This window comes from Caloenas nicobarica, chromosome 1 (assembly GCF_036013445.1).
Source record: "Caloenas nicobarica isolate bCalNic1 chromosome 1, bCalNic1.hap1, whole genome shotgun sequence".
Taxonomy (NCBI): Eukaryota; Metazoa; Chordata; class Aves; order Columbiformes; family Columbidae; genus Caloenas; species Caloenas nicobarica.
The window spans coordinates 53,855,568-53,880,489 of NC_088245.1; the positions used below are offsets into that span (position 1 = coordinate 53,855,568).

The 24,922-nt window shown below is 36.4% G+C and overlaps 1 protein-coding gene across 1 annotated transcript in view; it reads right to left on the reverse strand.

The window, feature by feature from the left end:
- Positions 1-4,160: 4,160 nt before the first annotated feature.
- The window catches only part of PTPRQ (protein tyrosine phosphatase receptor type Q), a 105,876-nt gene continuing 85,114 nt past the window's right edge, over positions 4,161-24,922 (reverse strand). Inside the window, exons 36-45 of the mRNA XM_065631747.1 lie at positions 22,906-22,932; positions 22,158-22,239; positions 17,006-17,096; positions 15,525-15,601; positions 12,905-13,039; positions 12,667-12,792; positions 10,321-10,469; positions 8,408-8,543; positions 4,660-4,783; positions 4,161-4,373 (exon numbers count right to left, since the gene is read on the reverse strand). Of these exons, the coding sequence (XP_065487819.1) occupies positions 4,336-4,373; positions 4,660-4,783; positions 8,408-8,543; positions 10,321-10,469; positions 12,667-12,792; positions 12,905-13,039; positions 15,525-15,601; positions 17,006-17,096; positions 22,158-22,239; positions 22,906-22,932 (985 nt within the window). The 3' untranslated portion in view covers positions 4,161-4,335. The remainder of the gene's footprint in view (positions 4,374-4,659; positions 4,784-8,407; positions 8,544-10,320; positions 10,470-12,666; positions 12,793-12,904; positions 13,040-15,524; positions 15,602-17,005; positions 17,097-22,157; positions 22,240-22,905; positions 22,933-24,922) is intronic.

The following is a 24,922-nucleotide window of genomic DNA, read 5'->3' on the forward strand; positions in this document are numbered from 1 at the left end:
CCAGTGCTAAAATTTATATCAGAATTTATTATAGCAGTAGGGGAAACTTCTGGATAGGAAGCCAGTTTATGCCTACAATTGTATCCAGTGCCTATGCTGCAAAGACATGCAACTGATACCACAGTTCAGCTCTGAGATCAGCACAGCACTTGTCTCATACCTCGTGACCACAGCCTCAAAGAGGACAGGGCAGAAAATGTATTCTGGGCAAGAGCTAGTGCAAAAATGCAGCTGATATTCCACGATGTCATTTGCAAATGAACTCATAGGGAAAGGGATAGACAGAAGGTTTGAAGTAAGATCACTACACACCTTACCTGAGAATGATGAATGCCTGTAGCTCATGCTTGCAGTTTTTGAATTCAGATGATCCATATTACCATTTACAATTCCTTCTAATACATTCATAAATAGACAAGCAATACAGCATTAGAAAACAGAACAAAACAAGAAGAACAATGTTAGAAGGACTTGTCCTTTCAAGACCATATGTAAGAGTGGCGACACAACAGTCATGCAAGAGTGGTGAAATAGTGGATCACCTTTCACTACATTTTCTCTGACTCAGTTCCTTAAAATCAAAACTGACAGAGAAATGTCTAACAAATGTCTAAATGTGTAACATTTCCAGTTACAGTCTACTGCGCTCAGTGCATTGCAGGTTTTGCAGCACTGAGTGGGTATGTAGCTTAATTATAAAACAACCCTGAATTCATTATTACCATATGTATATCCCCTAAAACAGAGAGTTAACTGGATACTTTCATAGTTCTTAAAACAAAAATTAGTCTATTTTTATTGTTTCTTTATTTCCACGGATAGACAATGATCTTATCTAATGCTTAATATACATACTCTGAAACAGGTACTTTTCAAGTTTTATTTTAACTTGCTGTCAAAATATTTTCAGAAAAATATATCTTCTGCCCACACACCTAACAGAGCATTGTGTCCTGAGACTCTGCAAATTCATGTCCACATCCAGGAGGGATGTAATTTCTATATGCAGCCAGGAAAGCACAATGTCATGTTACCTTAGTATGAAATGGGATCGATTCATTGCTCTTTGCTGCTTTATCTCAGTAACTGCCTATGCACATACTTTGTATTGCAGCAGCACACAGATGGTATTATACAGATTAATACACATTCTTCATCTTTTACATAATGTTATGAAATTAAATTACTGGATAGCTCTATGTCTACAGTAAAAGCACAAGTTTGAGTGCACAATTATTTTTATCAACTCCTTCCACAGTTTAAAAAACACTTTAAATTCAACATGTGATGTTCTACTTTCTATTACTTTTGTAAATGGAACAGATCAGTTTTCAAGGGCACTGACAGTAGCTTCTTCTAATGATATCCAACAGAACTAGCTATAAATTTATTTTAAAAACCTCTTTCTACTATATGTGGAGATATATCAGTCTCTACAAAAACTGATGAATAATTTAAAACAGTATGACCTAATTTCTATACAATTGGAATCATCCTACAGAATTTGTGTATTCTTCAGTTTTTATTAATTCAGTTTCTAATTTTGATCATAGATTCTAATATATTACTAGCACCAAGAATGTGTAGAAATCTGAGTGGCAAAATTAAAAATGAAAATGGTATGCTGCTTTATATATATATATATATATATATATATATATATTCTTGAAATAGCAATTGGACAAATTCTGCTTGCCTCCAGCTCTCCAGGTCTGTCTGTAGCACCACCATAGGAACCATCGCATAGCAGAAGGAGGGCTGGAAGACAAGAGACCATGTGGAAATTCTTCCTTCACAACCATACAGAGGTCTAGGGGATCTCCTGAGACGCAGATGCTCCCCTATCCCTGTAAATCATTGGCAGGCACACAAGAAGGTCAGTGAACTACCGCTGTATTTATATGGAAAACCAGGTTTTGGGGAGAATTGCTTGGAGATATTTCTTTCCCTGACTGTGTATTTCATGACTTGTGGTCAGTTTATCCTGAATATTGGCTTTTACCCTAAAGACAACATAAAATGTGTCAAGGTAGCATGTACCAGATTGCTTACATCAAATTGTACAATAAACTACTTGAATTACTTTTCAGTTTTTCACTTTGCCTCTAGAGGAAAGAGAATCACATATTTTACTAAGTTGTCAGCAAAGCATGCTACTGAATGTCATGTTTGACCATAGCCAGGTTCCCTAACGGAGGATGTAGGAGTCTTCATCATTAAATATTTTATAAAATAGGAAACACTTAAGCACATTTGGAACTTCTGGAGTTCATCTGTAAGCTGTACAAAGCTTCTTAGCTTTTTCCTTGAAAGAGAAATGAACACATACAGATATTCCACCATTGTGGATATGAGATTATATAAGATTATGACTCTATAATGTCAATTTATCACAGCGCCGCATGTACAGCTACCAAGTACAAATACAAATAATGAAAAACATCTGTAAGTCCCTATAAGCAATTTGTCAGAATACTTTAAAGTACATGTATAATAAATGAAGAACACATGTTTCATAGGAACCAAATGAAACTAGAGCTGTACCAAATGCTTTGCCAGAGACTTGAACAGCTGTGGACATCACCTCTCTCTCTATCCAGCTTTAAAAGGCATTGTTTTCCTTTTAGCTTGACAGGTGATGTTTACAATACCGTCAGTCTTCCTGAGAGACAGATTGCCCAAAATATCCCTGTAGACCATTTCCATTTCCTGCAATGCTGTCTTTTGATTTTCATTTTAGATATTTGGCACTTTCTGTAAAATTACAAAGGGTCCTCACCGCACCATCCTTGCCAGCTTCTAAAAAGACATCAAACACCTATCGTCATTTACTTATGAAAAAATACCACGTGACATGCTGTATAGTGTTGTCTGTCTGGTAGCTACAGTTAAGAGATGGAAAAGTTTTGTTCACTTACTGTTCTGTTCAGAGTGTGCGCCCACAAACACACACGCATGAATCTTTCAAGGTTCTAAAGAGGTTTGTCTGACTTCCCTGAGCTCGATGCCTCAACAAGGCTATGGATTTCTTCTGTCTGAACAGAATATAAGATGGCAACTCCAAAGTCTCTTTGCTATTATGTTTTGCATCTCAGATTAAGGTCACAGCTTTAGTACTATTCAGAATGATACATTTCTTTCCACAGAGAAAAACTTCGCAATTAACCCTCCCCCCAAAAAATATCAATTTAATACTGTCACTTCTGTGTAAACCTTGGGCACACCATTTAAATATCTCTTTATAGTCTTCCTACTCTACCAGTTCTTTGCTTCTTAGATAAGAGCTTCCTGCTTCTTTCATTCCTGTTCCAGATTTGTTTCTGATAATGATAATCAGTGAAAGTTGAAGATATTTTATTTTACTAAATCTCTGAATATTAGTTCCCATACTTTTCAGTGTCTACAGTGATTTGCCAACCTGAGGAAGGAGCAACAACTCTTTTACTTGACAACCTTTCAAAATACTGAGCAGTGTTATATTCAAGAAATATGAATGCATTGTAAGCATTCTATTACTCAAGTCAATCTAACATGCATTAAAATACATAATAAATTTCTAGTTTACTTTGTTTTATCTGCTTTTAGGAGTAGTAGGAATGTAAAATACTTTATTCAGCACTGAACATATGCAATCACCATTGTATATTTAAAAATAAACCAACTTGCTGATTATAGGATAGTTTAAATAGCCCCAAGTGTCCCTGAAGAGCTACTGTGTGCTGTGTAAAAGCTGAATAATCCTCCCCATGTCAGAAGGTGACTCTTCAGCTGTTCAGGATCACAAGCTGATATGCTACCACTTGTAAAAAAAAAAGATTCAAAACACAATAACATACATTTAGGTAAAAATCACTGTGATGGTATTGGAATTAATCTGCAAGACCTGACAACACTGAAACCAATCTAGCAAGAATGATTCAAGGAATTGTAACTTTTACTTAAAACCAAAACACAAATAACACAGCAAATTCACACCAAAATAAGTTCGATGGGAATATGTAATTTTTACATATTTGGCTCATTTTTCTTCTTTTACAAAGAAAGCTGGAAAAAAAATATGTTCAAACACTCCTATTTAAATATATACTGAATGCAGTGTTTGTAGATTACCAGAAGTGCAGTCTGTGCAGAAGTACTCCAAATCTTTATTTCTTGGTGATCTGAATAAAATACTTCAACATATTTATGAAGGCACGTTGACAGAAGAAAAGCTGTTTCAATTGTCTGTGTTTGCTTTAATCATCAAAATAGGGGAATTCACTTTGGCCCGTGTGCTTAGAAAAATTTGACTTTGACTTTCAAAGTCTCATTAGCCTTAATATTTAGTCTTGGTATTTACATCGTAGTTTCTTCCCATTCAAGCTCCACATCACCTACAAAAGAAACAGATAAATTACATTAACCTGCCTTGTAAAGAAATAGTAACTAGTGGCAGACAACTGTTTTGGCTGAATTTTAAAGATCTTGCAGGGAAAGAAGTGGAAAGCTTGAGAAATGACTATTACCATGAGTGAGACTAACGGGCAACAAAATGCTAGAAAATTATACTTCTGAAGCCACAAAAATCATGTCACAGTATTTGTTTATGCTTCTTAGTCTGAACAAGTCAATGTACCTGCTATGAAAAAATAATATTTGAGACAATCTGTATCTCCTTACCTTCCATGGCATCCAGAGAGTCCATCTTTTGCAGTGCTGAATAATTCACAAAACATATGGGCTGACTACTTCCCTTGCTTGCCAGCAGATCCAATACACATTGATGCAAAAATATATATTGTGCCTGTAAGATGTGAATTTAAAGATGCTTGATTAGAAGAAAAGTGTAATTCTAATACCAAAAAAAATACGTAACATTTAGATGTTCTCAAAGTAACTGCAGTTTAACTAAGCAATCTCAATACTTTGATGATATCATATATGCCTGATCTGGTTTCATTCATTATGAGGCATAATGCATTAAAATTTGTCAAAACACGTTAATTCTTTAGCCCACTAAGATATATGGAATTAGACTAATCCTAACTGAGACTAGTGTTTTGTTCCACAATTTTCTGTAAAGGTTTCTTCTACAAAAAGTTGTTTGATTACTTTTGCCACTAGATTCTGACTGAAGAAACTGAACCACGTGAATGTAATATTTAGATAAGAAAATTTTCCTCTTTCTAGCATAGAGAAAACCAGCAGGGTGCACTCAAATGCAAAAGTTCAAGTAAATCTACATGTTCTATGAGCATGCACCATTGCTAAGAGCAAAAAACCACATTATTTTCAGTGATCCTCTTGGACTGCAGCATCATTTTTAACAGATTATAGTGCAAAGAGTAGGCAACTAAAGTTAATCTGACACTTCCAAGGACATAAAGTAACTCTGGGTAATTATTGCTGAAAAGAGGGAGGGAAAAAAGGTAATGTAAGGATAATGTAAGAATGAAATAAAGAATGAAATAAAGTAATGAAAACAGATAGAAAATAAATGGATTGTAGGTATCTTCACATAGGAGAAGTCCTGTGTATGAGGATGCAAAAAATGAGCCAGATCACAAATTCTTTTGGGTTGGAAGGGACCTCTTGAGATCACCTAGTGCAAGTCCCACTGCTCAAGCTGGGTTAGCTAAAGCACATTGCCCAGGACCTTGTCCAGGTGGGTTTTGAACTTCTCCACAGGTGGAGATGACCAAACTGACTTGAACTTCCTAGACTTTTGCATGGGTAAATACATTAGTGTACTTTTTCTGCTCAATAATTGCTATTGTGTTTTAGACCTGCCATCAGTTTTCAATTCAAGTGTCCCTGATTCATAAGAGCTATTTGTTTACATGGTTATGGTTTAGGGTCACAGCTCCAGAGCCATGAATAATTAAAACAGGCTTTCACAGGCCCCTGAAGTACACAGTATCATTACACTTTTCAATAGCTCGTTTACTGAAGCAATAGCATTACTTCAAACTAGACTTTGTATTTGCCTTGGCAAGGTGATAAACTTTAACAGATCCACTGGACAAATATGGATTTCTAGAATGAAGGTCTTAAGTTTCAGTGGAGTTTGGTTATTCTAATTCAGAAGGCAGACTCTGAAAGCTCCATAATCTCTTGCATTCATACAGCTACTTGTCAGCAATGAAAATCTTTCTGGTTTTGCCAGGGGAGAGTGAAGCAGGATACCTGGGGAATGTATGTGTGACCAATTATTTTCCCAGTTACAGTTAATGACATTCTTAATTATTTGAAAGTCTTTTTACAGTTGGTAGTGGGAGACAGAATAAAAAAGTTCACTAAAGTTCAGGTTGTACACTTGTAGTCCAAGGGCAGGTCTTGGTAACATACAGGCCACCAGGCAGAGTACCGGGATGTTGAAATTATATTTACATTACGGAAGTAAACAGTGTCTGGGTACATTGCCAGCTGGTGCAACTTGATCATCCAAGCTAATTCAAATTAATTGGATAGTCCCTCACATATTTTTGATCCAGGTGAACCCGCACTCTCTCTAATGCCCAGGTGTGTTTCAGGAGTTACTACAGACTATGGGTCATTCCCTGTAGAAAGCCTGGATGTGGCTATGCAGAGGTGTTTCATTGCACAGATGTGGGCCATTCTGTGCCCATTGGCTACAGTAACAAAGAGTAACAGAGAGTGCCCCTGCTGGCAAAAGGAAAACTATTTTGAAGCTATAATCAAGCAAAAAACAGGTCTAAGAACAACTAGTTTTATTTTACTCATAGATCTTACAGACAGTTTGACTGAGGGATCTCTAAACTGAGTTCTGGGAAGAAATTGCTCCTCTGTTCATATCTTCTATGCTGATCACATAAAATCTGAATTATAGACTACTAAACAGTTTTATAACAGAACTGTCAGAATAGTTTGACTACTGAATCTGCCATAAAACTTTACAAGATTTGGTTCTCTTTGGGCAAGTTTTAGTGCTGATCTCATTTTGTGTTTTTGCAAATGTGAGCTAGAAATAGCCTGGTCAGAGAATACCCTGCCTCAGGATTTTGCCGTTAGCATATAGATCAGTAATTGATCTGCTTCGAATCAGAAACTATGAGACCATCATCTTGTATTGCACTTTGCCACATTGTTTTCTAGCCTCTGCCAAAATATGCAAATGAAGAGGTACACAAAAATAATAATGTACATTGATCTTATCAAATGTCTTACTGTTTTAAGATTTTATTTTGGCCTTTGCCTTATTTTCAGATTATTCCATTTCTGATCAAAAGTGTGAAATGGCAACCAACAAAAGTATTCCCAGAATTCACCATCACAGGAAAGCCCTGGCAATTGTTTAGCTGCATCAAGACTTCAAAAGGAAAAATTGAAAGCAATTTGTAATTGGACAGCACCTTACAAGAAACGGCATGACACATTATCACCAGGAGATCTCACAAAATCTTCTGAAGTGCAGTTGCTGAAGAGAGGTTAATCTCTCTGTACATTGACACACTTTTCTTATATTCTGACATGATATAGAAGCGCAGAATTGCATTCCCAAAGGAACAAGTCTCCTTGCATTAAAATCAGTTGAAATCCATCTGTCGTGTGGAAGTTCATCCTGAAACTGCTCACCCACACTGAGAAGTTGGTAAGTCCTCCTGTAGACTCAAAGGGTTGAGGCAGCAGCCTTGGGTTAGATCTGGCCTGCAGGAGACTTATGGCCAGAATCCTTTTGCAAAAGGGCTGGATTTCCATTCCACTGGATGTTAAGGATCAGCTTTAAATTCTGCTATTACTCCTTTACAAATACCCAGATCTCCAGGTACAGCAGAAGGTTTCCTTACTGGCAGGTCATCACTAACTTATATCCATATGCAGTAAGTCTGCCAGAAATGCACTTTTTTAGACCCATAAACCACCGTTGCCTTGATTTTGCAAACTCTGAAGTCTGTGCTTAATTCTATCCGTATGTGTTATTTTATTCAAAGCAATTTAAAAAGAATCAAGGAATCATTAATGAAGTCAAAGGTACATGAATATTTAAATGTTTGGAGGACTGTGCTACATATATGTATGCAAAAAATACACATAGTATAGTAGTAAATAAAGTAAAATTATATAGTGCATGAGCAAATCTATTTTTTATTTAACAACTGTTCTTCACCCTAAACTCAAAGTGAACTTTTTCAAAGTCTGAGAAATTATGATTTAGGTTCTAAAAACTAAATATCTCAGCAGTCTTTTTGGCACTTGTGAAGACTTTACTGGCCAAATACACTTAAATAGCTAAAAAGAATACGTTAGCATAATGCTTGAAATCCAAATAAAAGCAGGATTTGGTAGGCAATGTATTAGCTGCCTGATTGTTATGAGCTTTCTAGTCTTATTTCGTAGGAGATCAGATGATCAGATGACTAATTTTTAAAAACCAGGAAAACGGAATAGATAACTATATAAATCTTACCAGATTCTGTACCATACACATTCTTTCACTTCTTAATTCAGCTACAAGTCCATAGATATCCACAAAATCATGGTCATTTATATGTTGGGTTAAATGGTCAAGTGCAATATAAACACCTGTTCTTCCAACACCAGCACTGCAAACATAATATACAGGACAAAATAAAATTTTTATGTTTTTGTTTTTGTTCTTAGTATAAAATATTTTCTTAGAATATTCTAGTTAAATTAAGTTTATTGTGAAAAGAAAACTTCGGGAAAAAAGATAATATTTTCCAGTATTTTCTTGTGTGTGTACATCTCTTGAGCCAAGTTCTGATTTTGATTTTAGAAAGGGTTGCATTGGACAAATGAGATACAATTAAACCAAGCCTATATAAGCGGAAAAAAATGCTTTACAGCTTTTCTGTGAATTTTCTAGAGCTCACTAATTCAAAGAAAATAAATCACAAGATTTTGTGAAATCACACACACCTGGATTCTGTGATGCTTTTGGTGTACGAGACAAAACAACTGGGGATCTAGCAAAACATTTAGAAGAAAATACTTTTAAATGGAGGAGGTGTGTGCAAGATGCTGGTAGCTACTGTTGTTTTATTTCAAGGTTTGAAAACAAATAGAATTTTCTCAAAATCACTGTCAGGCGTCTCTGCAATTAGTGTAATAAATGCAGAGTATATCACTGCAGATATTCAAGAAAAGTATAGCAAAACTCTCTTGAACCTGCAAGATCTAATGAGTAGAAAGTAGTGAATGAGCTTTCTGGATGTGAGAGCACATACCGCTGCTTTATAATGCTGGGAATTTGAGCACAGGTGGAGTATATGGCTCGTGCTGGCCCCTTAAGGTATCTGTGCTGGGGAAAGGGGATGGGATTCATTGCAGAGGGGCCCCAGGGCATCTAAGTGTGCTCAAAACATGAAAACCTTGTAGTTCTCTCCTGTAATAATCTCTCTGGCCTTTGCAGTAGAGGAAAATGTCAAACTGTCGATAATGATGTCAAATAAAACAAGGCTGTATTACCCATTGGGGGTGGCACCTGTAGGACACTGAGGACAAATAAAAAGAACTCCCATGCATGATAACTGAACAGTTAGAGAAGAGATTAGTGGCATCAAACCCAGCTTTTCCTTCCATGTATTTCCAAGCTCACACCGAGTGAGAAGGAGGGAAAGAATCAATTGTAGAGCTCTGAATCCAGGTCACTATTTTGGAGTGCGCCCACTCATTTGGTGGGAACACTGACCTGCATATAAAATGCAGACACACTCACCACCTTCCTGAAGACTTAGCCTTCCCCACACACTTAATCTTTGAAATTGCTATTTAAGAGTGTTCAGTATGAAATCAATGGGAACTATGACAGCTGAACACCTCTAACCACCAGACCATTTATTTGAGAATCTAAATATAGATTTTAGCTGTTTACAGGCATCTAAACTTGAAATCTGGCATGTACAAACCCTTATTCCTGTTTGTCATTCTCTGTGGCTCCCAAATAGATTCTTCCTCTTGGTATGTGACATGTACATTTTAAATACAATTTTTAACATATTTCTTAAGAAGAGCTATAATTACAATAGAAGTAATTAAAACAAACATGTCAGTTGCTATTAGTCTTTTTATGATAAAGAGGAAAATTGAGAGAAATCCAGCAGTGCCTTATGGTAATTGTTGAAGTAACTACTTCACTGACATCACCTCAGTGGGATTTCCATGGATGGAAGAACAGACACACTTTGGCATTTTACCTCCTAGAAAGGACTAAGGAGCACGGCTAGAAAAACCCTCACTACTGTCCATACTAGAACCATACCTGTGCACTCAGTTTTCATTGTTCTTGCAACTTCTTCGAGCGTTAATACGCATTTGAAATTCTAAGATACTAAACGATGATTTGGTGAATATGCTTACCTGCAGTGAACCACCATTGGTGTATTATCATGTGCTCGACTTGCACGGATAAGTTTTACAAAATGGATAATTGGTGCAGTAGTTTCAGGAACTCCATGTTCTGGCCAAGAAGTAAAGTTACACTGCCGCACCATCATGCAGTCCCCATGCTGAAAAATACAAAATAAGACCATTTTTAAAGAAGAAAGGTGACAGAAGATCCAGGAAGCTACATGTAGCCTTCTCAGCAATTATGTAAGAAACAAAGTCAGAATAGCATAATAATTTTAAGATGTATCAAGACATAATTTGTCATGCACAGATCTTATGGCAGTTTTTTTAAGAGATGGCATACTTTCAGGAAGTATTAATGACTTCAGCAGTCACTCCCCATTTGACTTCAGTCACTGTATCAATGTGATATGTAGATTACAGGTTGAAGTTTCTATAGCTCATTTAGAAGTTTATTGAACTGGGATGACAAATTTATTCAGGGAAAGTCAGCCATTCTAGGATTGATCTAGTGTAGTAAAGGGAAGCACACATACATTGTTAAACACAGATCTATTTTCTAAGTGTTTGATGCCCTCTCAATCAGAGCAGCTGCAATAGTAATTCAAAAGCTGGTTATGATCTGATACCTACATTAATTATGAAGGACATAAGAATAAAGACACAGTGTCATGCCAACGGCCTGTCTAGACCAATATCCTGTGTCCAACAGTAGTCAAGGAAAAATCTTAGGGAAAATCATAAAACATGACAACAAGGTGTTTATAGGCCCACAGAATATCCTCTCCATTCTTAATAGATTGTGACTTGTGAACTGCCTTGGATAGAGACGGTATCTCAAAATTTAATAGCACTTGTCAGAATTTTCTTCTATTAATTTGTCTAGGTTTTATGAAGTAAGCTTTTAGCATTCGCAATATCTTGCAGCAAGGAGTACTGCAGTTTAATCAACTGTTGTATAATGAACCAGTTCCTTTCTAAAAAAAATTATTTTGAACCAACCTCTCGATCTTTTCATACTGCAAGAACCACTGAACAACTGTGAATGATTATGTGTAGTAACTACTTTGGGTCTGTATTTTTCAAACTGGCCAACATAAAACCAAAAGAGAAGTGACTTTGCATGCAATATGGCAATAATTGTGAATAAGATGCCTCACATAATGCTTTTTACCCTCACTGGAAGATCATCAACAATTCATCCATTTGTGAATGGAAGATGAAGTACAATCTTGAAGTCAGCAATATGGCACATTTAATGACGTTTATAAAGGACATAGCTTCTTGTTCAGGGTAGTTCAGCTAGAGTAAATGGATCACTTAGTCAAATCAGGTTATGTTTTGTTTTCTTTTCAGTCTCACCTTGGTTAACACAGGTGAATTTGCATTTTGCTGGCATGTATTTTTACTTTAAATAATCCCTTTTCCAGTCTTGTTTATGTCTTACTTTAGCTGAAAAAAAAGTTAATCTTCTCTCACTCATTTTAAAATGTTCAGTTGTCCGTACTATGTGCACAGTACATCCTTATGGGGTGACCACTGAGACAATCCCTTATTTGCTGTGTTCCTTTTGTCATGTGCACATGCCACAGGATGGCAATGCACGTATTTGGATCACCGAGCTCAGCTCCCAGGATCTGGCAAGACTACATGCAATGCAGGTCAGCATTGGGAGTGCAAGAGAGGGCTGACTTCATCTTGGGTCATTACGCCCAGATTGCTTTCTGAGCCCACCTACTGGTCTGACTTAACGCTGCTGGGTGCTAATTTTTCCAAAGAGTGGAAATTATAGTTGCGGATCACGAGAAAGATGAACATCTATGCTGTACCCCTACCCGCCTTCCCAGCACAAAGAGTGGGAGTAATGCTGATGATTCTCATTTATATTGGGTGAATCTCCTGGGGGTGGAGGCCAATATGACTGGTGGTACAATGAAAAACAGCTGCACTGCACCAGAGAATCTTGCCCTTTAATCTGAGAGGGATACATTCAAAGGGATTTGTCTGATCCCAGAATGGTTAGGATTACTCCTTTCTAGAAGAGACAACTGAGGTGTCCAAATAGAAACTTCACCTCCCACCAGAGCAGAGGTTCAGTAACCTTGATAGGCCCTTCACAGCAGGTCAGCCACATATCCAAGCTCTTCGTGACAGAAACTGGAGAAAATTCTCAGGAAAAACAAAACCAAAACCAAGCCAGGAATGAAAACAAAATGCAGGAAAACCAGGTGGTACAATGCATTTGCATTAAAAGAGTAAAATAATAATACTGATAGTCGCGTGGGATGGAGCACATCTGATATTCCTTAAGGTGTTGGATGGGTTTCATTAACTCAGCTTCCAGTTCTGGCTTACCCTTTCAATTTTTAGATCTCTGATGGTCCAGTCTATTTGAGTATCTTCCATCAATTTAGTAATCACTATATCCCCAAACACAGTAACTGGTTTATTATCTTCTGGCCAGTACTGATGACATCTTATCTGCAGGAAGATGATTACAAATTAACAGTGATCATATTTCAGTTTTGACAGAAACTACATACAGAATTTCCAATTATATCAAATGCTGTCAATTGGTACACTGGTAACTTACTCGTCCTTTTTCAAAACATTGTGTAAGCATCACAAGTGTTTTTGCTCTTGTCTCCCACACCATTCTCCAGAAATCGCCCACTGTTCCTGGTAGTGGTCCCTGAGTTGCAATAAACTCATTTGGACATAAATAACCCTAAGAAAAAGAAAATATTTAATACATAATGGCTGGCAAGGACAAAAAGAGTTTGCATGTGACTCATAGTTGTGCCTGTAGCTATCATGCCTAAGGCTAGAACCTTCTCAAACATACTAAATGAACTGGCAAAGGCCTGGCTAATCATTGTATGGCAGATGGCCTTGGAAACCTCAGGAAGTAATGGCATTTTTCCAACATACAGATCAGTTATGAACCAATGTTCTAATCAAGTCTGGAAAATTACATCCTAATAGAAATGTATTTAGCAGAGAAATTACAGGGACGTCAGGTCAGTAATTCTTATTTAAAAATATCCGAGCTTGCACACTAGCCATACTGCAGATCCAGCCAGAGGCTACCAAAAACTATGTCAGAAAGAGGCCAGCGAAGTAGAACTAAATAGTGCTAAGGAGCAGTAGAGCCAGGGAAACAACTAGAGAGCTGTCTGAGAGCTAATGCAACCTACACACCCCGCTGATGACATTGTCCTTCCAGTGATCCGCAGGGGTCTACTGTAACTTAGGGATGGAGCTCAGTCAAACAAATAATCTCTGATAAAAGGTCTTTGAGAAACCTACTGTAGGGGTTGACTTTTATTTTAATGTTGGCTTCCACTGTTTTGTTCATTTATAAATTGATGTAAAACTTCAGGAGAAGGAAGTTTGTTGAAAAAAAATCTGTGTAAATGCTGCCAGTGCATAGGTTTTCATGGATCTGTTTTCTCAAAGAAACTAAGTGTACCCTGCAGAACTCTATGTCCTACAGAAGGTGTAAAATAACAATAGCAATAATAGCAATAAATTTATGCCGTAAAGCTAGCAGTCTATAATATCCCAGAGTTCAGCTTATTGCTCAAAACAACTGTCACAGAGGTTTATAGTACCACCGAATCTCCTTATTGGAATTATAACCCTATAATTCACAGCTGCCTGTTACTTATTCCATCTATAATATACAGAACAGGTGGCAGTGAGAAACTATGTTAATCCTCCCTAGTTTAAGAGTGAAGTGAGAAACTGTAATTCAGGGATGTAAAGCTTACAGTTCAGTCACAGACTTTTTCTTGTTTAACCAGTGAAAATAAAAGTAGCATCCAGGTTCCCATTTGTTAGAACTATATATGAGATCTCTTTTTACCTCTTTTTATATGTATGCATATGTATATACACCTAGATAAATAGGTAAGTAAATACACACACACATATTGTATATTTACAGATTTTGCATTTTGTATATTTACATATATTGCATTTATATATTTACACATCTACAAACACGGAAAGTGAGATCATATAGAGGGCAAAGCTTTAGCCCTGAGAAATGGTGACATTACAGTTGTTTATTCACTGATGAATGGTGACCTAAAGAGAGATGTCTGTATGCAGTACAGACATGCAAGATCTCAGCAGCTGGCTTTTACTGCAGCTCTTTGGAAGCTGCTGCCGGTGTTCCCTTCCTAAACCCTGACATGGCAGTGACAGGGAGGGTAAAGAACTGGCCATGCTCCGAGGTGTCTGGTCTCCTCAGTGGTTCTGTGTATAGTCCCAGCCTCAAGTAACCACGTAGTATGGCTCTTCTTTTCTGCTCCCTGTCAGAATCAGGACATTCTATATAAAGTGAATAAATAGCTTTTGCTAACGAGAAAGAAAGATGCTGTTAAGACATCCATTCTCACCTCTATCACTTGTTCCCTGTCAATGTCTCTTAGTTACTTGGAAATAACTATTTCTACTTGCCATTGTGTCATCTGTTTAGACTACAGTCGGCATGTCTTGCATTGCATTTGAATAGTGCTTGAACTCACCTGAGACCACCAGTCACTTCTACAACATAATAAATGCATAATTATGAGTGATACTTCGAGCTTCAATGGGAAAAAAATGATACAGGCAAGACTAGAGACAGAAAAATATAGACAAAGAATTTACTGAGAACACAGAAAACGGAAGGTCTAGGAAGAAAGCTGAGGATTAAAAGTATAATACTTGTCTCTTCTTCAAGAAGCCTATTTTCCTCCATCGTAACTTTCACCACGTAAGGGGCATACCAATCCCATTCACCAAAATTATTAGCCATTTCTGTGAACTTTCCAGTTCAGTTATCTTTACATTGTCCTGTTCATATATAATTACTTCAACTTCTGAACCAAAAGACAAAATAATACTTGTCTCTAAACAATTGACCTCATTGGGAGTTTCACTATTGTCTTTAATTATAATAGTATGAAAGAATTTACAGAAAGTAATTTGCGGGACAAAGTTTTGATTACTACTGAAAATCATTGCTTAGCAATGAAAATAGGATAATTTATATTTTTAACTAGTCATGTTCAATGCCACAGGAGTCACTTGAAACATGCCATGGCAACAGTAGTCATAGTGAATGAAAGGAAAATTAGAATCCTGTACTTGCGAGTTATTTTATGACTCTTTCTTCTACCAGAAATCACATATAGTAAAAATGTGAGAGACTTTCTACTTACAGACACATAGCTGGCGTTAATGTAGTCAGATCCAGGAACAGCAGCATCAGGCATCAGTTTTACTCTGTTGTTATTATCTATTATGGAAATAAAGTCTAGTTAACTAAAAGATCTGTTCAAAAACCACAGACACATGTAACAAGTGTTCTTGGAGTGATAAGAAATCAAAAGTAATGTTGTTAATCTAACAATACTTGACATAGTAAACCACTAATTTAACCAATTTCCATTACTCTATGGTCATCCTTTAATGTTCCAGACATATTTTAATATAATATCTTTTTATTGAAATGGTGAACATGCCAAACCCTCAGATTTGATGTATATATGGGAGATCCTCTGCCTAAAGGTAGCCAATGTACTTTAAACCATGCTGTTCTAGCACTGACGTCCTCCATGTGAATCAGACAGCAGGGTCAGGGGTCTGACAGTCTCTCCTGTGTACTTGCTGTCCAGGTCACAGCTTTGAGCCATATCCTGACACTTTTACATACTTTTACATCTTTTACATATGGTAAGCTCATTATTACAGAAAAAAAAAAGAAAAAAAAAAAGATTGAGGGTTTCCGATTTGGGCCTACAGTGTGCATGCAGAAATGATAAAAACCAGGAAAGCTATCATATGTGAATCAGTAAATGTTGAAGCCAAACATTCCAAATGTTGATATTTGGTCGTCAACTTAGTAAAAAAAAAAATTAGAATACAATTAAAGATTTACGAAACTCCTCTGTTTATATTTAATTGTGAGTTACGAATATAAGTTTTTTAGTGACTGTAACTTAGACTACATCTTGAACAAGGCAGTAGATAACAGAACAGCTGCTCTGAAAAGTTAATAGCACAGAATGTAGCATTATTAACCAAGGAATTCCATGCTCCCCATCTCATATCACAGCTAATGCCTAAAATAATAATGACATTTCTTGTCTTATTAACTGAAAAATGAAGCAGTGTTGAGTACAGAGAGACAGACTCCTGTCTCCTGTGATAAAATCTAGCCTTGGCTTATAAGTTATCATACAGTCAGTCTGATCTTCTGTGGAACCTTTGCAGCACATGGACACATATCCACAAGAAAGCATACCTAGGCTCCTGAAGTAGCTGAATGCACAAACATGTGGATTTTATATGTTTTTTAGAAAAATTACTTCTCACTAAAGGGAAAAAAAAAACCCAAGGAAAAATGTTAAAGAGGTTGCTACATGGCTTGAATTACAAAGCTAAGAAACTTGTGAGGCTATAGTTTCTTGCACCTGCATGTTAAAGCTTGTGAGAGCAGGTTGAAAGCTACTTGCAAATAAAACTGTCTGTAAAAAAACACAATGAAAAGACAGATTACTTGACAGAAAATTATTTCATAATGTGAACATGATTGTTCTGCCATTTCAAAGACAGAGCAAATAAAAATACACTTGCATTCCAAATATATGCTGCACAATTGAAGGTAGAGAGCAAAACAGATGTCAGTAAACTCACATACATGGCTTTATGTTTGGGAAACGGTTCTTAGACCTGTTCCAAGGCAGATCAGCATCAGTTGAAGCAAGGTCTTCAAGAAATTTGGGAAGTTCCTGTAGAGAAATCAATGTTTGTTGGCAAACCTTTGCATTTCAACTTCAGTGAATATAAAAAAATGACACAATCACTCCAGTAAGAGGAAGAATTCTTTAGTTCTCCAACAGAGTGCATTTCTAAGAACAGCTGGATGCACTACACAGCATTCCACCTCACTGTCAACCCCAGTTACACCAGCAACGTTAGATGCAGCGCTGCAGACAATTCTGTCAAGTTGAACAATTAAAGCTTACATGAACTTTCACCTTTACAAGCTTGGATAAAGTCAGCCTCTCACCTTTGGTAGTTCTTTTTTGTTTCTTCGTGAAGCCACATGCTCAGTTAGTGTGCCCTACTGACTCAGCCTTACTCTTGGATAATGCCTTTTCCTGACTCCTGTAGCTTGGGAGAGTTCTTGCCATAGCATGAGAACTGATGAGAATTTAATTAAGTTGAGACAACTGGCAATTAGCTATTGTTCACGGGACTTTGTGTGAAAGGGGTGGGAAGAGTTATTTTGGGTCATACTACAGTCTCATAACTGGTCATTACTTCTCCTGCTGGAGGGCAGAGATGGATAGATTATCCGTATTGAGGAATGAACTTGATGGGGGTGTTTGTGTACAGAATCAGGTATAATTTCCAAAGCTGAATACAAGAGCGGAGACAACTTCATAACTTGTTAATGGAGAAAACATATTAATGTGCTGATCTCCTACTAGCGGTGATAAGAGAATAGAAAACTCTTAGAAAAGCCAGAATCTAGCCAGAATTTCTAAGTTATCAACTACCTAAATTGTAACAGATTTTCCCTTTGTTTGACAAACGTTATATGCAACTCTGTTTCAGTGTCTGGCTAAGATACAAATGAAGAGATCTACCTATTGCTTTGAACTAGTACGATACAAAATTTTGCTGCATGTGTAGAGTAATCCCTTCAAAATAGCCCTGCTATCAGATTCAATGTTAATTACTGTCAAGTGCTCTTTTGCACAGGTATTTGAGACAGTTTACCTTCTATAAATAAAATGTAATGGGCAATTATTAGTGAATAAATAAATAAAGAAGAGAGGTAATGAAAAATGCAAAAAGCAGGAGTGTTTTTTGTTTCAGTGTTTTTCTTTCATTGTTAATTCAAATATTTTGCCAGTCTTATTTGATGGGTTTGGACATTAAGAATAATTTAACATGAGCATTAGTGAAATGGCATAACTTAAAAACTTGTGTAATAAACCAAGTCAGTAATTCATCTAATCTGATATCCTATTTTGTGCGATGGATAATGTCTGACATATAGAAGAGATCTCAAAACTCTTGAACTGTATTATATGCAATATTATCCCATGAGAACTTTATTTCTTTCACCATCTGACAAAAATTCTATGATCTGAAGCAAGAGGACTTCACTTCTATAATTATATCGTCAATAATTTAACTGCAGGTTCTTCTGAACAAGAGAGGAAAAAAATGGTTTCATGATAAAAGCAAAGGACTTACAGACAAGGGATCTGACTTCTTGTCCTAGCTCTGACACGTATTTCCTTGGGGAAAGAACTAAGGGAAGAACTGCAGAGAACAACTAGATGCTCATCTCCCTTTGAAAATTAACAAGGCACTAGGTGCCATCCATGCCCTTCAAAATCTTACTAAATATCTGTGTTTCCTAGAGATGAAAAATCTATGATTATGCCCCTTCTAAAAAGAAAGTTTCTGACTTAAAATCACCTTACAAAGCACAGGTGACTTTACATTTATATCTGTATGTTAAAAATTTTAAAAATACTTTTAACAGACATGAAGTAAATAGAAAACTAAATGAAAGACTGTAATGTACTGTAGAAAAATATCTTTAAAGGCACTCATTACTTTAAAATCTTGTCTTTCAACCAACCTCTGCCACAGTCAAGGTATATTTCTTTTACCTATTCAGTTGCCTCTTCCTTTTGTCTCAATAATCCCTTAGAGAAGTAAACCCCCAATCCTAAAACTGAACCTAGAGAAAGATCCCTGTTCTCAGACTTCTGTGAATTCCTGTCAGGGTTTGATAAGAGCAGTAAAACACAGCTAAAGGTGGAGATGTTAAAATTTCTCTCATTCAGAAAGCTGAAACTCTCCCACAAATTTTATTTCATTGAATTTTCCACGAAGGAAGAACATAAACGAAATCCCTGTGGCATTTTGCAGATAGTATGGGCCACGGGATCCCATTTCATGTGCAAGTCACGTGAACTTCAACTCGCCTCATTTGCCTCACTGCTCTGAGTCTTATCTTGCCAGTTAACTACTTTGGAAATAGTTATGTTGTACAGTAATTTGTAGTAGAGAGGAAATAGAGAAGCAGATTATGTTGGTTTTGTAATGATGCTTCCATATCTGAACAAGTGCTCAGAAGCCTCATACCAATTTTCTGCATCAGTATGGATTTCAGTATAAATGATTATTTTCAGAACTGGGGAAAACTATTTGGACTCCCAGATTCAATAACAATTAATCACAGAAACCATATTTCTCTGCAGACTCTTTGAATATATATATATATATAATTTGCACTTCATTTACTGTAGCACTTTTGTGGTACTATGGTGACATTTGAAGGTATTTCACTTTTTAATTCATGAACAGAAGTTACTGTAAAACACTTACAGAGGTATTTCTGTTTCAGTAATTTGCCAGTTACTAGCGAAACTTGGTTTCCTAAAGGTATTGAGAGATACATGAATCATCCAGAAAGATGGAAGTTTGAAAATCAGCTAGGTGGAGCCCACCATCAGTTACTATGGCTCCCTATGGTTTCTTTAAACTCGTCTTTTCTGATAAGACATGGATCCAGATCCATTCTGAGGTCCAGATTTTCTTCTCGTCATGTCTACACACAGGCCGTGTCCACATATGGACTGATATTGAACTCTGGAGATATCCAGGCACAGCAGCTTGGTCAATCCAGTAACTTAGATGAGACCGGAAATGTCCCTGGATTCCAAGACTAAGTGAAATGCAAAGAGCCACATTTATGCTAACAAAACTCCAGACGAGGTTTGTTGTCCACAAACTGCCTATTGTAAATGATCCCTAGACTATTTTACCTACGAAAAGGTATCTCAGAATTGCCCAGGAAGGCTGATAGCTGAAACAGTCAAAATTCAAGATAGGGAATACACTAACAGTTTACTAGTGCAAATGATCATGTTCTCATGTCTAGTTCCTGGTATACTTGAATTTACTAGTACAGAGGTGGCCAGAGAGTCCAGGTAAGCTCAGCACCACGATTTTAGTTATGTGCTTGAGATATAATGGTCCATGGGTTCATAACTTGAGCTCATCTTGACTACACACATTGTAGGATCCTTGAATCATTTATGTGAAATAAAGCGTGCATGTGGATGGAAACGATGAAGATCACAAGGTCTGCTTTTTTGTTGCGTGCATTGTCTGTTTCTCTACATTGTCATTTCTGATGTCATTTCAAGCACATTGTCAATCCTATTATTCATCTGGTAAGACAGGCACTGCAAATACTATAGGTATAGTCTCAGTCAGGGACTGGACCTACCCTGCAGTTCTGCCTGCTCTTGGACATGTCACCTGGGAAGACAACACTATATTCTGGAAGATGGAAGCTGAAGCTCAGAGAGAAAAAAAATGGAAGCCCAGAGGACATACAAACCTGTTGATTACAAGTTGACCATATAATTTAGTTGAATGAGGCCTTTGCCTCAGTATTTCTTGAAATTTGAAATGGATTGTCAAGACTATTGTTTAAGTTTTAAGGCTTTACAATGCTGTAAAGCTTCGCCAATGTGGGTCACACCTAAAGAAAGTAATACTAGAAAATTTCCAGTGATGAACATTAGTATGTGGAAATGTTATTGCTAGCAAAACTTTTCATCTGTTTGGTCATGCATAATATAACTATAATCACTCTTGTTCAAGTAAAATAACACTTCTACTCTCAGAAAAAAAGTTCTCCTTACTGCATTTCTCAGAGAATTTTATGGTGCTTTTTATTATTAAATCCAGACCAATTTTAACTAAGGAGCATAACAAAAAGGTGTAGGAAACACCATTAATCTTTTCACACTTTTGTTGGTTTTCCCTCAGAGACTGAAATGTTATAATCTAGCAGAAGAAAAGCCAATTGTTGAGTCTTTAGTTTTGTTAATCCAACTGATAAGCAATTCATGGTAAATCTATAAATCCAGAATAGTAAAGTCACTGGAGACTGACAAATTATTTTTGTGAGGAAAAATGACTAGATATGTTAAAAATGATGATAAAAATTCTGAAATAACAAGAAGAGAAGCTACTGTTGAGAGAAAAAAAGTATGATAGCCGTAAAAATGTTAATGAAAATAGTGAAAACTTGGAGATTTAAGTTTGAAAGTATACATGCATTGTATGATATGTAATACATATTTTGAAAGCTGTTCTCTTTTCAGGAAGAAGGACAGGCTTGCTGAGCTCATCTGCTCACATAAGGAGGTGGAGGCTATTCACATGGAGGCTTTTCTCAAGAGCGTGACAAGTATGGCCTATTATTTGTAAAGGATCAAAAAGCAAAGCACCATGCACAAACTTTTTACTTTCTGCACTAAAACCAATGAAAGAAAAACATTTCCGAGTTGCATGGCACTATAACTGGAGCCTGAAAATTTCACAGAATAAATGTCAGCTGTGTTTCTGAGGTCATCATCACTCATGAAAAGGAACTTATTTAAAGCAGTTGGATACACCTCTCCATATGTTAGAAAACTATTTCTAAACAAACTGTTCTCAGGTAAACTACATATGCATTGCTACATATGTAAAAGCCTATATATGATGGTGTTCATGCAAAGATCAACATCTAAAGAAAATCATCTTTTGCTGACACTTTGGTAAATAATTCTGGTCAGGTTGCAGCATAGACGGCAGAATCCAAATCAGTGTAACATTACTTTCTAAACAATCAACCTGGTAATTGGGTATTGATTATCAAGGCCAGAGTCCTTCATGGCCTTGCCTGCTTAAAATGGACATGAAATGTGACACATGAAACGACCGAAGGTCTTGCGATGTTGTGACAACTGCTAGCAACATACCGAAAATTCTTCCTGAAACTTTAGGTTGTTGTTTGTGCAAAGCTCTTCAACATGTTGTAGGAAGGATTTCTTGCTTATTGGCCTGAAAGTAATGACAGAAGAATTAGAAACCTATAGGGAATTTCTTTGTCATTCTTTTTATTTTTATTTAACTGCAGTTTATTAATAATGTTTTCCAGTTCAACAGAAACTGATACTTATAGACAGAAAATTATAAATTGCATACAGCATGCTTATTTGGTTTGTTTTCAGTCAATTAAAAGAGAAGCAGTTTCTCTCCCTGTTATTCCCCCTCACCAAATTTTTAATATTGCTAATGTTAACAACACTGTTGGATAGGATTGTTTTTATAGGTAACAACATTCCAAAGTGAGGTTTTGACATTAATGGAAGTTTGTAATGTTATCATTACATTCTAAAGTACACAATACTTCTTTGTCACACAGAAAACATTTTATACATTGCAAGGTTTTAGACATATAAAATATTGCAGTGACCTCATTCTCATAATGACATGGTTTTTAAACCCCAAGGAGTTTAAATATCCCTGTATTACTTCCCAAGCTAAAACACAGACATGCAGACTTCACCCTAGAGAGAGAGAAAGCATTTCTCCAGTTACCATGCAATTAGTCATGCTTTTATGATTTATATGCAGCTTGGAGCTTTTTTCTAATAAACATAGAGGAGGGAACCACACATTGAGACTCACCGATGACCACAATATAAAAATCTTTAATCAACTTACTTGATGGATTTTCTATAACTAAGTAACCTGCAACAGAGATTTTTGTTAAATGTAGCAAGCTGAGAGTTAACCAATATTGTACATGTTAATAGGTTTTGGATGAAATACTCAAGTAACTAAAGAACCAGATTTATTTCTCTCATGGATTCAAATACTATTATATGTCAGATAACTTGGGTGATTGTGTTGCTTAGTTTTTATCTCAGGTATTGGCAGATATAGATATGGTAGTTACAGTTTCTATCATTCTCTTCAGATGATTTTACAGTGCTCTGGGCTCATATTGCCCTGGGAAATCCATACTTCCAGCACACCACTTCACATACATTGACAGGCTTCATTTTACACTATGTACTCAATACCATTCTTCTAAGGACTTTTTCAGAGCACAAGGATAGGATTCATCTAACTGGACACAGACACCTATTTCTGAGCTAGTCACTCTAGATTCCTTTTCTAATCATCGAAGAGAAATAGGTGTTATTTCATCTCATTTTAAGCAGATATCTAAAATAAGTCACAGACAAATCATGCTATTGGTGTGCCTCTACAGAAACCAAACAGCTATGGCTGTTTTTTTAAGAGTTTAAAAATGAGTGCTTGTTTTCATGCTCATTTTCGCATGTTCACTGCTCTTCCTGGTGCACAGTGATTTTAAAAACTGGGCTACATGTTAAATCTTCAACTTGATGCCACAGCAGGTTAAATGAAGATGCTACATGAGCATCTACACTCAGGGGACTTTCAGATGGCCTTGGAACTTGGTCATCGTCATCACCTCTGCCCCATTTTAAGAACACCTCAGCACTATGGATTTAGAGGCCAAACTTTGGGCACTCAGACTCACAAAGCTTGTCTAAAAGACCGAGCCAAAAAATTTGAAGTAATACAGTTTAAAAGATAACTTGCTCCTTCAAAAAATCTCTAAGTATGCCTTTTCTATGTCTGTCTCTCCAAGAATCATACATTCTTACGTACAAATATTACAAAAATTATTCTATAATACAAACACAAATATCTATTTTTAGTAGAATAATTTATTAGAAAAGCCAATAATTTGCTGTAAAATACTTTGTTTTGTGAAATTATTCTTAAATACTTAAATTTTAAATTAGATAATGAAATGAGATTAAAACAATTGTTGAATAATTTATTATTAAGCGTCAGAGAAGCTAATTTCAAAGCTGCTAAAGATTCCTTTGTGGTACCTACTTTATTAAGACAGTTCTCTTCAAACAAAGCAAGCTGGCTGTGAAAGCCTTGCGTCAGTCTCACTGGAGTAAAAAGGAGTGTAAGAATTCACAGAAAAAGGCTTAAACTCGAAGTGGACACTAGGACAACGGAAGGAGAGCTTTAGGATGAAAAAGAAGGCAATAAGACGACAGAGTATGCAACTCTATTCAGAATTTTTAGAAATCCAGCTATTGTATCACTTATGTTGTTTGCATTACATGGCAGATGAAACTACCTTCTAGTAATATGGACAACATCATAGAGCTAAAGTTTCCTGAAAAAAAAGTATTTATAATAGCTGTGCCAATGTACTGCATGCAAATATAGTTGTCTTTGAGCAGAAAAGAAACTTTTTTTTTTTAGGCCTTTTTTCAAGACAAAATTATAAGCAGTCTGCGAAGAAATTACACTTGTTTTTCTTTTGAATTCACCTATCTTCACCATAGAAAAACAAAATCATCTCCCGGTTGACATCCCCATTATTTTATGAATATTGTTGGCTTTCCTCCTCTCAAATTGATATCAATTAGGGGCTTACTGCTCCTAATTTGCAGTAAGCAAATGCAGTTTTGTCATTAGGGAATAAAAGTTACGGCTACGCTGTACATGAGCCACCTGGGTATGTCATTCATTGCTTCATTGCTGGAGGTACACAGATCCAGCAACAAAGAACATAAGAGACAGGCAGCACCATTAACACCACCTTACTCAACAATATTTCTTTTTTTTTTTACTTTCACTCAAAGCAGGGAAATAAAGCACTGAAATAACTCAGGGAATGAAC